General features: G+C 37.0%; 1 protein-coding gene across 1 annotated transcript; it reads left to right on the top strand.

The window, feature by feature from the left end:
- The first annotated feature begins 1,841 nt into the window (after positions 1–1,841).
- LOC149305646 (collectin-10-like) lies at positions 1,842–12,893 on the top strand. Its single transcript, XM_089477268.1, has 6 exons — positions 1,842–1,983; positions 6,206–6,277; positions 8,627–8,698; positions 11,028–11,081; positions 12,097–12,192; positions 12,502–12,893. The coding sequence occupies exons 1-6, from the start codon at positions 1,842–1,844 to the stop codon at positions 12,891–12,893; spliced, it is 828 nt and encodes a 275-aa protein (XP_089333394.1).
- The last annotated feature ends 334 nt before the right edge of the window (positions 12,894–13,227 follow it).

Genomic DNA, 13,227 nt, shown 5'->3' on the forward strand with positions numbered 1-13,227 from the left:
TTACATAACATTTAGTGAAATGAGTAAAAAGAAACATTTTGGAACCTATTTAAGGAGTGCTAAGTTCTACAGAGAGTGACTTATCGTATATTTACAGAAGAAGCCCTATGAATGTCTGAACCTACAAATCAGAAATTAAGTGACTTAATCTTTTCCCTGACCTCTAACTACAGCCTGTCTGCAATATTATTTATAACCTGTATGGAAGCACGGGCTGAAGCTGGCAACTGTTAGAAATGCCGCTATATTTTATTATTCACATAGGCCTTCATGGCCCTTTTTTTACTCTCAAGAGAACTACCTAACCTATACTAAAAATAATGAATTAATTTACCCGTTAATCCGTAATTCATCCTGCACACCAATATAAGAAAGATTTCCGTGATAGTTTTTGGAAGAGTAAAAGAAAAGTGCTGCCACTTTTTGTTCCCAAATACACAGGGTCTACCCACCCGCTGAGCTATGCATTATACAGGGTCAGGAAACCTATCGGTATCCTGACTTCATGATGAACAGCAAAGTGAGAGTTAAAGCCACAACTCTCCCTTTAGTGAATAAAGGTCATAGGATTATTATTAGTGACATTGGCTTCATCCGCAAGAAGCTGAAGATCTCTGACAGTAATGAGTATTAGGCTATATACTGAAGCATCATTTCTCCCATGAGAACTCTTATCTAAACACAATACCAAATCATGACATATCCAACTGTTCACTGAAAATATCTGTTTTCTTTTCAAAATCTCAATGTCATATCTGTTGTTTTTGGTCCAGTCAATGAAACTAGCCAATGGGCATTAGGCTACGATGAGTAAATGCAGGGGTTAACTTATTTATAAATAATGATTATTGCATGGATTATTTTTTCTTGACCAATACCACCCCCCAAATAAGAATATAATTAGGTATACCATAATACTGTATTATGATACCTTTCATATACAATACACAGGGGACGCTCTGATAAACTCCTATCTTAGTTTATATTGTATTCATTCTTTTTAACCTTTTTAAAAATGGTGTAGAAATTAGAAAACGATTACATTAGTAACAAAACAATGTATAGAATATGTAATTCTAAAACAGGCTTAAATCTATAAAAAATGCCACGATCAAACATTCTATTAAAAGGTCAACCATGCACAAAAATGTATATGCATGAAGTATGTATGAAGTATAACTATAGGCTTGGATTAGTAAGAGAACTCAAGTAGAGGGGGGGGGGGAAACATTTTGGCTTTATTTTTGTTGAATAAATCATGAATCGGTGTAAAATGTCATGTGTTGTTGTTCATCTGAGGTTATATTTACCTAATTTTTAGACCTGCTAGGAACAGATGATTGTTATTGTGTCCTGATATGTAAAACCATAGAATTCAAAGAGGGAGTACTTTCTTTTTTACACACATATATATATATATATATATATATATAAATGAGCATAATTGGGTTTCAAATATCATTGTAAAAGTAACAATTTTAAACTAGGCAGTCACAATGAGGAGATTTAAGTGCGTCCGGATATCTGCATTATTCGTTTGCAAATCTCATTATACAGTTTCACTTTCTACCAAATGCTCTTAGGGGATAAAAGACTAACAAGCGCTGTCTATTCTCATGAAATCATGTTCATCTCATTGGCCGTTTCCCCAACGTAGAGATAAATGGATGTAAACAAATGTCACTTTAAAATAAATATCCTTGACAGTGAACAGAATAGTGTATCCGAGATAAAACACTCCAATCATTCCAAATTATGTATGAACTTAATGAGTTGTCTTTTGTTACTAACAGTCATTGGGAAATCAAAGGCTGAAGGAGCAATTTCTGCCGCCAACAAACATGGGGTGTGTGAAGATCTTGCATCTGAGTACGTATGTTACTTTACTGGCCTTCTTCACCCTACGCACCTACAGCGCAGAAGTCGAGAACCGTTCTGCGCCCGACGCATGCTCAACACACACAATTTTACCAGGACCCAAAGGTGAGAAATTTAGATTTCAACAGCACTGAATGGTCTATACAATGTAAACAAATAGTATATCATTAATGGCCACAAAACATAAAACTTTAAAAAAAAGTTTTACAAATAGTGCACAAGTTATGTTATAGTTTTTAGATGGTGCACCAGCATATACTTTTAATGAGTGTGGGTATAATCTTCTGTCTCATTAGCTGCTTATTTATGTATCATTTTGAATCTTTGTAAATATACATATATATATATATTTATATGTATATATTTTTTTTAAACTGGAGCAGGAATCAGGCAAGAAGAGATAACAAAACAAGAGCCCTAAATACCCATGGCATAATGTACTTGTTTTCTTTGTATACGTATATATTGTACTATGTGGCAGATAAAATATTTTTAAACAGCAGAAACAAACATTAAATTTTAAATATATATAGCTAAAGATTGGTATTAATGCATTACATGGTTCCAGTAAGTATTTCAATGGCTTCTTAGAATTTTTTGTTTTTGTACAAAACCTAATTTTTCACGATGTTCTTCATATGCAGTATATATATGACTGTTTTGCATGAGAGTGTAGTAAAAACATTATAATAAATGAGCATACGTGGGTAATTCACCCAAAGGTGGTCAAGCTCAAACCACTACAGTAATAAAATATCCAGTGCAAACCAGTGCCGTGCATTCGGTTTACCAGGGTGTACTTACAACACCGCGTTAATTTGTTACACAAATGCAGAGTAGCAAACCAAAAAAAAAACTAAAATAATCTGATAGAAATTATGGGGATTTTTAAAATATATATATTGTGTTGCACACTTACCATTTAATTTTATATAGTGTATTTTTTGTTCTAGCCAAATCAGAAAAACAAAGTTTTGTATTTTTAACATTTGTGAATATTTTGTGATAAAAACTTGTATTTGCATGTGAAAAAAATCCACTAGCTGATGCATTGAAAACTAGGATTTTTTTTTTCAAAATCACTTATTTTTCTAAACAAAAAAAATTGTCAAACAATAAAAGTGCCAAGGAGACAGCTCTACTAAGACTTTTAAAATGATGGGAAATGAGGGGTAATGCAACGTCTCGGGAGTCTCCAAGGCCTTCAAAGGGTTACGTTCCAAAAATATCATGATGGGGGACTCACGTGCATCCACCGCCATCATTTCGACATCTCGATGGTACTTGGTATGCGTCTTAAATAATTGATCAGGCCTGTGTTGTATGGTGGAACAATACATGGCTTCAGCTTCTAGACCTATGCACAAAGGAATGGCATTGAAATCTGGACTCTCAGGAGTCTTTAAAAACAGAAATGAGATCCCTTGGCACAGATAAAGCATGAATAAACTCCATAGAGCGAAACATTCTTCAGAACATCTTGTTCTTTGTTGTACACTCTGGTCTAAGGTTACATTTCCATCGCATTCCATAAGGGACTTCCGGCATAATATTTTTTATGGCAAGTCTTGTACACAGTTAATGTTTGGAAATGACATGGATTGGTTGGGAATTCAAATTCCCGAGAAGCTATGTTATTGTTGGTGTTTCATTTATATTGTGAGACATGATCTGCGAGTGTCTGGTTTCACAAGCAGCTGAACACTCTTAGGTAGGTGAAAGTATTTTCATATGATTGAAACTATTCATCACCATTTCTTTTTTTAATGGTCCTTACTTGATCTTATGCCCTTACGGCAGATCGGGTGCTGAAAAAGTTAGTGTGCGGCTGAACATATCCATCAACATCATCAGCCTTACAATACCAGGGCCGTCTGGCCATTACCAGTTTGGCCTTGCTTTGACATATATGGAAAGATCTAAAAAAAAATTCTGGTGGAAACCATTTATTGGGTAATTTATACCAACAAGCAACTCATCTGTGCTGCTGCTTCATGCATCATGACAAGCTGTGGTGTTCACAGGTGGGCTACATGGGTCTTCAACAGAGAACGTAGAGGACTACATGTTGCTTAGCTTCACAGGACATCTCTATGGTTTCCCAAACATGTCCGTCAAGGGCATAAGGACAGTAAAACATCCAGCTCTCTACAAAATGAGAAAAGTCAGGACAGGAGAAAAAAATGAAAATAAGCATAAAATAACCACCGGCGGTGCTGCTCCACCTACCAGTTTTGTAATACAGCATGAGAAACACTCCTCGTTGAATGTCTAAACTCTTCTCAGAAATTATTTTATAAACTTTGCTTCTTTTACATTTTTTTTTGCCAGGAACACTTACACTTTTATGCGATGCCGGAGCAGAAACTAATAGGTAGCTGTGATAGAAAATCATTTTTTGCAATGTTTTTTTATGTGATCAAACTGAAATAAATGACAGACGTTAGTAAGTGCCGTTAATGCTTTGTCAAAGTGGATCATTACCATTCTCAAAGAGAACAAAGATGACTCCATATTATTGGTGCCCAATTAAGTAGAGTTTATAATAAAAAAAAATAAAAAATAAGGGAGAATCTATTTCAAAGCAGCTGTACAAAAACATTTCAAGTTGTAATAGATACTGAACCTGCCAACTAGCCCACACTTCCTAAAGAGTATGTGATTGTGATGCCCACATCCTGTGGGCTACTGCAATTGTAAACCAACGTTCCTGTCCCATGGCCTCGGCTACGCTTTGATTTCAGAGAACCTGTAATTTATTGAATTTGTTTTGGATGTCCAGATCAACATATACCCAATTAACGCTTTACACTCCTACATCATAATATTTCCAGTAAACTTCCTATTATCTAGTTATTTCTAAAAAGAAGACTTAAAGTACTGTCATTAACAAGGGGACTCAGAAAATGGGTGAGAAGAAATGTGGGAAGAAGAAGACTTGTTTACAGAATTCCAAGTAAAACACAATATATATTAAGTAATAGCATATAAAAATAAAATGATTGGTAAAACTTGGAACAGACTAAACGTGGAACAGTAAATTCCAGGGTATTGCATTACATGACTGCAACGAGAACTCTTTGCTGCTTAGAGTCATCCTTTTGGCTCTGAAGTCAGGTTCTATAATCTAGGAGATGCAAATGGTTTATTCGGGGAGGCCGACAACCATAATGTGGTCCGGCACGTAGACAAATAAAACATCTAAAACTTGCAGAAAGGATTATGTTTACATTACTGGAGTACTGAAAATTCTTCCTTGGTACAGGGGTGTGGAGTATGTTGGCACGTTACATATAAACTAATGACGTTAAATTTAATGATGAGCAGACTTTCCTCTGAAGTCCTGACCTCTCGTTTGTGGAGCTCAAGATATGCTCTTCCTAGATCCCTTGAAACTATAATAACCACAAAGCTTCCTCTTTGACAGAGTTTTAGTGTCAGGAGGGTGTGAAAAGACCACCTCTTTTAAAACATTACTATCACCTCCATTCAGGGAACACTAAAGATTCTAAGTGTTTTTGCAAATCCATAAACACATTACAAATTAGTCAGAAGGCAAGTGGCAATACCATTAATTAGGGAAAAAATCCCTAGGGTTTTTAGAGTCTTCATACAATTACTTTGAATAAATATATGTTTCTACTTTTCAGGTGCTTTTCTAAAAAGCAATTTTTTTAAAAATAGCTATTGTGAAACTTAGTGAAAGAAGCTAACAGCAACAATAGAAAATCATGCATTCTAAAGGGCAAAAGACCACGACCTCCATCATACCTGCCGTCCAGACCAAAACCACTTTTTCACTTTTCACAATTATGTCTCTTTATTGACTAAAGGCTTATCAGAGTTATGGCTGCAAGTACAAGGTTACATAACATACCATCACAGGAGATCTATTTCTCCAATTGTTCTCTTGGTGCTGTGATTAATACATTCAGACCGACTTGATAGGTTAAGTCATTCATCACAAATAACTATATAGAGAATCTTGTTTGACTTGAGACCAGGTCTTGCAGAATATGTACACTCCATATCTGTGCTTTCTATGCCATAGCTGGCAAAGCCCCCTAGCTTTCTTTGCCATGTGTCCAAAAGTGAAGGCACAAGTTATGGTGATCTGTCCCATGGGGCACTGATCTCCCTGTCAGTGTACTGACCTGGGCCTAAATACATTTCTGCATTATATTTGGGAGTTTTAATAGTTGAAACTTTACATGCCAATAACCAAGTCTCGGAGAATTGCCATCCATCGATGTGCGACTTTTTATTTTTAAATGGTATGCCAAAATTGTGTATTATTCTCAATATATACTTTGTATGTATTTTTTAGGTGAACCAGGCCAAAAGGGTGACGTTGGTGAAATTGGAAAACCAGGAAAGGAAGGTCCCAAGGGTCGAAAAGGTATTTGTTGCAGTTATACAAATACAGATGTGTTTTCTAAAGCTTTTCTATTTACCAAACTTTTTGTGAATGTCGGATGCCTCCTTCAGTAGATATTTTTTAGTAGCTTTTGCTATGAAAGCCCTCTTTAATTAATGCATACATCAAACAGATGCAGTAAATCTAAGACAAGACCAAGAGCTGATTAGCGTCTTGATGTCAGGAAAAATGGGCAGACTGGATGGGCCTATTGGTTCCTATTCTATGTTTATATGCAGTTGGCCAGTTGTGGTGATTGGAGGGTGTTTTTCCTGGTTAATGATATGATGAGGTTTTGACCTCTGCTACTGGATTTGACATTGGGTGATCTCCATCTGTCTTGATCCTTTGGCCTTTTTATGGATCATTACAGGCAGAAAACCTACATTAACAGGCCACCTCTAGTCACATTTTTTAATTGGATCTTAGAGTAGTTTACAGTCTAATCTGTATAAGAAAAAAAGAAAACGAAAACCCTTTCACGTGTGCAGCACACCTACTATTTCCCAGGCATTTGTGAATGACATTTTTACGAAGAAGATTCTATTACATGTCTTTGACTATTTAGATTATATTCTCATTCATTCCAAGACTCTTGCTGACAATTGTAAGCACATAAAAGCTGTTCTCTGTAGGCCTTGTGAACTTTGAAAATGATCTTTTTTTTTATTCCACTATTTGACATAATAGTTTGCCTGGAAATTGAATTACTGTATTTAACAGCGTGTCGTGATTCCATAGAGCTGTTTGTAAGAAACTTGGGATCAGTTCAACAGTCAAACAGAAGGAACCAACCAAACATTGGAACAATCTGTGACTGTGGATCATGGCAGCCAGTCTTTTGAGACAGAATTCTTAGAATTTGTTTTGTCGCTGGTCCATTCAATGTTCCATTCAATGTTCCCCATTGTTGCTGACAAAAACATTGCTCTTTTCCCGGAGACCATGTCTGGATCTCCATGTATAATTTACACCTGCTTGTCCCATCTGCTGAACTTGCTCTCAGATTCCCAGGACCATTGAGGAGATTTGCCCAAATTAGTCTGAGAATTATCTGATAGATGTGCCCCACAGCATGAAGATACCATGGGCAGTGGTGTATTCTGGCTTCTGACGTATAACAATCACTCTACGGAGTTATGAGGCTCACTGCAGCGCCACTGAAAGGGCTGGCCAAAAGGGAGATCACGGATCTCCCCAACTGTCCCTTTAACACTATAAAGGATTGTACTGAGTCAGCGCCGCCTCCATAGCTTACGTTCAGCTGACACCACAAATCCTCATGATATGGTGTCCATATCCCTGCACCGAGAAGAAGGTAGGCAGTACTGCCCTGATTCAGGCTTGGGACCACAGAAGATTAATACGTCACTGACCGCAGGTATCCTTAGCCATGTATCTTCTAACCTAATCGATGTTGAGCTCTGTATCCCAGTTCTCTCCATCTCCTTCTCCATCCCTATAAAGGCTGCCCCAACCAAAGAACAACTTCACAAGCACATACCCTCCCACCAACATTTCAGGTTTCCAAATCTGGTCACCTTTGTTGGAGGGCACCTACCATTCTTGTCCGGCCACCTTGCGGTGCTCAGTGTCACAAGGTGATCATGGGGGAGCTGTGACATAACAGCACAAAACTATCGATTTTAAAGCATTGCGAGGTGGTTAAGGGAGATCAAAGCATCATACGGAGTGAGAAAAGACATTGTCCCATGGTGTACATATAAGGTGGATTTTTTATACATATATATTATATATTTTATGTGGGCTTATCTAGCTCATAGAACTATAGATATGGGGAAAAATGACAGATCCACTTTAGAGGTGCACCTCTATATACCCTTTCCCCACTGCTTTTGTTTAAGTATTGAAGAATTGTTGATATATTGTTACAAGACTACATTTTTTTTTAGGCATTGGGCTGTAAAACTTGTAACAGAGCAGAACATATTCGCCAAAAAAAGGCAGCTCTAGTCCCACCACAGGGTATACAAGGTGTCTGCCTAAAAGGGAATATGACAATTTAGAATTTATGTTGAATTTAGAGAAACATTTGTTTAGAGAAACACTTTGCTTCAGAATTACTCCAGTTACCTATAGTTGCCTATATATTGTATATTCTGTGATATCTTAAAACATTAAGCAAAAATGGATAGCAGTCTATAAATGGCACCATACCCAAATAGACAAAATCCTTCAAAGCAGCAAGTCCTTCTAAAAAAGATTTAAACTTCAAAATAATCATGATAACGTAAAATAAATCTATTCAGACATTATTACACTTAAATTATTTGTATGTTTAATTGAATTTGTTTGTGTGTTGCTTGCCAGGTGCTACAGGAGGACTGGGGGGTGTAGGCGACCAGGGACTCATCGGGAAGTTTGGTCCAATCGGCGGCAAAGGTAGGTTTAAGCACAAACACATATTTACAAGCAATAGTAGTAGATGAGTGGAACAGCATTCCACGACCAAGGACCAAGCGAGATCTGATGTTTTTGTAGCAGGAAAAAAATTGGCAGACTAGACGGGCCAAATGGTTCTTATCACACATCCTTCTGTCTCTGTCCTTCTTTTGACATTTCAGAACAAACTGTAGGATGGACACATTTCTGGTGAAAACTGGTAAACATGATAGAGTTGGTATTGCGAGCAATAAGAGTTCTTGCTAATAATCCGTTTTAACCATTTTGCACCAGGTTTACTCACAAAACCCGCAATGGATCTTTACAAATTTGACTCCATCCAGTATTGAAGAGGATAACTCTTTCAGCAGAATTATTTAGGAAAAATAATCTTCTCGTGTTTAACTATGTCTGGGGGAGTTTATTTACTGAATTTCAAGAGCATTGACCATTTCAGCTCCCTGATATCAATGTGCAGATCACAAGGCCAACACAATCAACCTACAGAAAGTTCTAGCCAAACGCCCAGCAAATGTATTGGGGGGGTAGATTTTAAAGGTAATTCTGGTGCACGATTTGAAAAGTGAGCTTATCCAAACAGCAACCAGTGGAAAGGCAGAATCATCGGGGACATCGATTGCTTGCTATGGTGGTAAGGTCACTTTTCAAATGTTTACCAACTGAACAATTTCAGTAAAATTAAATCCACCTTTATTTCAGAAGGCGCCATGATCGGAAAGATGACACAGTCAGGGATATTTGGATTGTACATTGATTCGAGAGCCTGCTGGCTTCCTAATGTAGAGGCCGTGTAACAATGCTGTCCTCATCATGGATCATACTCGGGGGCTCTGTGCCTTTTAATGTATCCTCTGCCGCTTGGCTGTTGAGGGGCCACAATGGACAGTTGTTTTGGGCCCCTAAGATAAACTTGGGCTCAGAGCAGCTGCCACTTTTGTCCCACATTAAAAATGCCTTGAGTAAGGAATATTCAAATGCAAACAAACAATGCTCCCCATCCGTACAGAGGAATTGCAGCGAGGAACACATACTAGTGACACATGAGTATTAGTTTAGTTGCAATACAATTCTAATAGAATCAGGATGTATATTCACAGTTTGATACTTTGCTAGGTTATTGCCCCGAGGCATGGATATTTAAGGCTGTGCTGCCCTCTGCTGGAGGAAGCGCTTAAGCAGCTTTAACTTTTACAACCCACAATGTAATCAAGTGACCCCAAATTCAAGTGATGAAATGACCAGAAAAGCCATAAATATTCCATCCATCATCAAACTAACTAACAGCTAATCCTACAGTAATGAATTGTGACTACAGCTTATTCGCTGATGAAAGATTGAGACAGAGCATTTTTTTATCGAAGATGTTCTGCAGCAGCACTGTGTGTGAAATCCCATGGTTTTATTTAATATTGCGCCTTTTTGTAAGTTAAGGAGTGCAATAGAAGGCAAAGGGTCTCCATCTATAAGTACCTGGGACGAAAATCCAGCCCTATCTGGGGCATTAACTAAATTGCATCCACCTTTAACAATTCAAGACCTGGAGGCAATAAACCCTTGCCAGAAACAAAATATTGATAGCAACTATATTGAAGAACACTTCAAAAGTACTGGGTACACCAAGGAAGCCAGTCTTCTGATTTTTAGGTTTTAATAAGTCTTTGTTAAAAAATATTTTTGGTTTGACTCGCAAAAAAACCCCCAAAACAACTGGATCTCCACAGTTTTTTGAGGATCACTTGCAAAATGCTTTGGACTCCTTCGTGACCCACACAAGTACGGACTTTCTTTTTTTTTAACCATTTCTTTTTAGTAAAAAAAAAAAAGTTGAATATGCTCAATAATTACGACTGTATATATATATATATATATATATATATATATATATATATATATATATATACGCAGTCCTGCCAAACTCATCCAATCAGCAAAAATGGAAACCCCAGTGAATTTTTTTCAAGGTTTGTGTTTAATGGTTTAAAAGTCGTGGGAGTTGTATTTCTAGTCTTTTGGCTATCCCTGAATACCGGCCATTGTAAATAGTCAAAATATATAAACAGGTCACTAAAACTACCAAAAACGAAAACATTCTCAGTCAAAACATGTTTCCACCCTTAGTAAATATTCCGGGAAAACCTTGTTAAACGTTGAGCACAGATGAAGGCTTTTCATTGAAGAGTTATGGTTTGTGAAAATCCTACTCTAATCAACATGTTATTGATTTCAAATGTGCATTTCTTATATTTTTGCCCATACATGCTGATAAACACATACAAAAAATATAATTACTTTCTTTTTTTTTTATAAGGTGATAAGGGTTACAAAGGCTTACCTGGTGTTCCCGGAGGAAAAGGAAAGCCAGGTACTTCATTTTAAAGAATTATACCGTTAAAGAGCAAGCCGTGGTATATACATTTCCTCTAGATTGTAAGCTCCTTTGAGCCGGGCCCTCCTCACCTGTTGTCTCTGTTAGTCACATTGTTATGTTACATACTACTTGTTATATCCTGTCTACCCATTGTACAGCGCTATGGAATTTGATGGCCCTATATAAAACAATAATAATAATTTATCTGCTTACCATATAGATCACAGCTTTGGTAGTATCGTTCCATCTAAAAGATGCAAAACCTTTTGCCAACCCTCCCAACAACCTTTTATACTATGGTGTCGTGAACTTATTGAAAAGCTATAATAAAACACACAAAAACCACCCACAAATAAACCACCCAGTTATACGGATTAGAGATGTCAGTCCATCTTGTTTTATAACGGAATTTTTACCCTGGTTTATCTTTTTTTTTATAATGGAATGTTGAAGAGTTTCTTCATTAGTGTTGTAAAGTTAAGGTGAAATATGTTATTTCATGGTGGACAGGCAGGTCGAATGAAGTCAGATCAAAATATACAAACTGTGGTATGGTACTTGTCAAGATCCCTCTAAGACTTTAATTCAGTGAGGCGTTCAGACACCCAATGAGCTTTAACACTTTAATTAAACAATTGCAACCTCAGCATCTAGACCGCAGGATCCACAAACAAAAATCAGCAAACCAAAAATCTACTCCGGTTTAGAGCCAATTAAACAGCAGCTTTCTCCTTACCTAATGACAGACTAGCTCCCAGTCTAAACAACACAAAAAATTAATTTTTAACAATAACTCTCTTACCAGCTCGGTTCCCTTCACCTTCTCCTTCCCCCCACAATAACGGTTGTTTAAAAATATAGAGATTGTCCTTTCCAATCTCCTACTAATGTAAAAGCCCTCTTTTATCCTGTCAAAATACTTATAGCTAAAACCCCAAAAGGTTCATCATCCCTCTTCGAAAGTTGGGGGTTTTTTTTTATATATTTTCTTTTTTTTTTTAACAAACAGGCAGCTTCTGTGATTGTGGCAGATACCGGAAAGTTGTGGGCCAGCTGGATAATAATGTTGCACGTTTAAAGTCATCTCTAAACTTTGTGAAAAATGGTAAGTTTTGCCGTTAAGAAATTAAAGTCTGCTACTGGCAGAGCATGATGGGAATTGTAGTCCGTAGCAGGTGACATTTCCCTTCTAAAATCCAACAATGCCAAACCCTGGTAAAACAATTTCAACAGAAGACCCAGGGCAGGCCAACTTGACTTCTATATGTTGTGAAATAAAACTAGGTTACTGCTATTCTATTTAGACCTGATTGTGTGGTCATTGACTTGCCAGTTTAAGAAATCGTATGAATGAATTGAATCAAGTAATGAAACAGGGATTAATATAAATGACATTTATCTCGTTTGCACCAAGTGATTGCTGGGATCAGGGAGACAGAAGAGAAGTTTTACTACATAGTGAAGGAAGAGCGGAGTTACAGGGACGCCCTGACACAATGTCGGATCAGAGGAGGCACGTTGGCCATGCCCAAGGATCAAGCAACCAACTCTTTGATTGCTGACTACATCTCTAAAATGGGATTGTTCAGGGTATACATTGGAATAAATGACATCGAGAAAGAAAAGCACTATGTGTACACTGATAATACCCCTGTGCAGAACTTCAGCAACTGGAAAGAGGGAGAGCCCAACGATGGCTCAGGGTACGAAGACTGTGTAGAGATGCACGGAACCGGAGTTTGGAATGACGTAGAATGTCATTTTACAATTTACTTTGTGTGTGAATTTCTGAAAAAGACAAAATAGCTTTTTTTTTTTTTAAAAAGGATGTCCAGAATTAGTCATAAAAACCCACTTAACTAAGTGTATCACTTACCCAGAAAGCTCTATTCTCTAACCTTCTAGGACAAGAATAGGACTTCTCTGTCTTAAAAGAATTCCATTATATATTTTATTATTACTACGACATTTGTTATTAAAATGTATTATTAGATTATGTTTGTTGTCCTACAATTTGATACCATGTAACGTTAAGACGAGTTGAAGTATGCAATGGAAAACATAAGCCTTCCTTATGTAAATATAATTCCTATAAATAAATTAAATATAAAAACCGCACTTGAAAAAGGTACAGCTTCAT

The sequence above is a fragment of the Sceloporus occidentalis genome, unplaced genomic scaffold (assembly GCF_023333645.1).
Source record: "Sceloporus occidentalis isolate IW3139 unplaced genomic scaffold, rSceOcc1.0.p SCAF_11, whole genome shotgun sequence".
In the NCBI taxonomy this organism is placed as follows: Eukaryota; Metazoa; Chordata; class Lepidosauria; order Squamata; family Phrynosomatidae; genus Sceloporus; species Sceloporus occidentalis.

Coding starts and splice junctions, on each gene's coding strand:
- LOC149305646 (XM_089477268.1), top strand. CDS start 1,842: ATGGGGTGTGTGAAGATCTTGCATCTGAGTACGTATGTTACTTTACTG. Junction 11,082..12,096: donor CGGAGGAAAAGGAAAGCCAG/GTACTTCATTTT, acceptor TTTAACAAACAG/GCAGCTTCTGTGATTGTGGC. Junction 12,193..12,501: donor TCTAAACTTTGTGAAAAATG/GTAAGTTTTGCC, acceptor GTTTGCACCAAG/TGATTGCTGGGATCAGGGAG.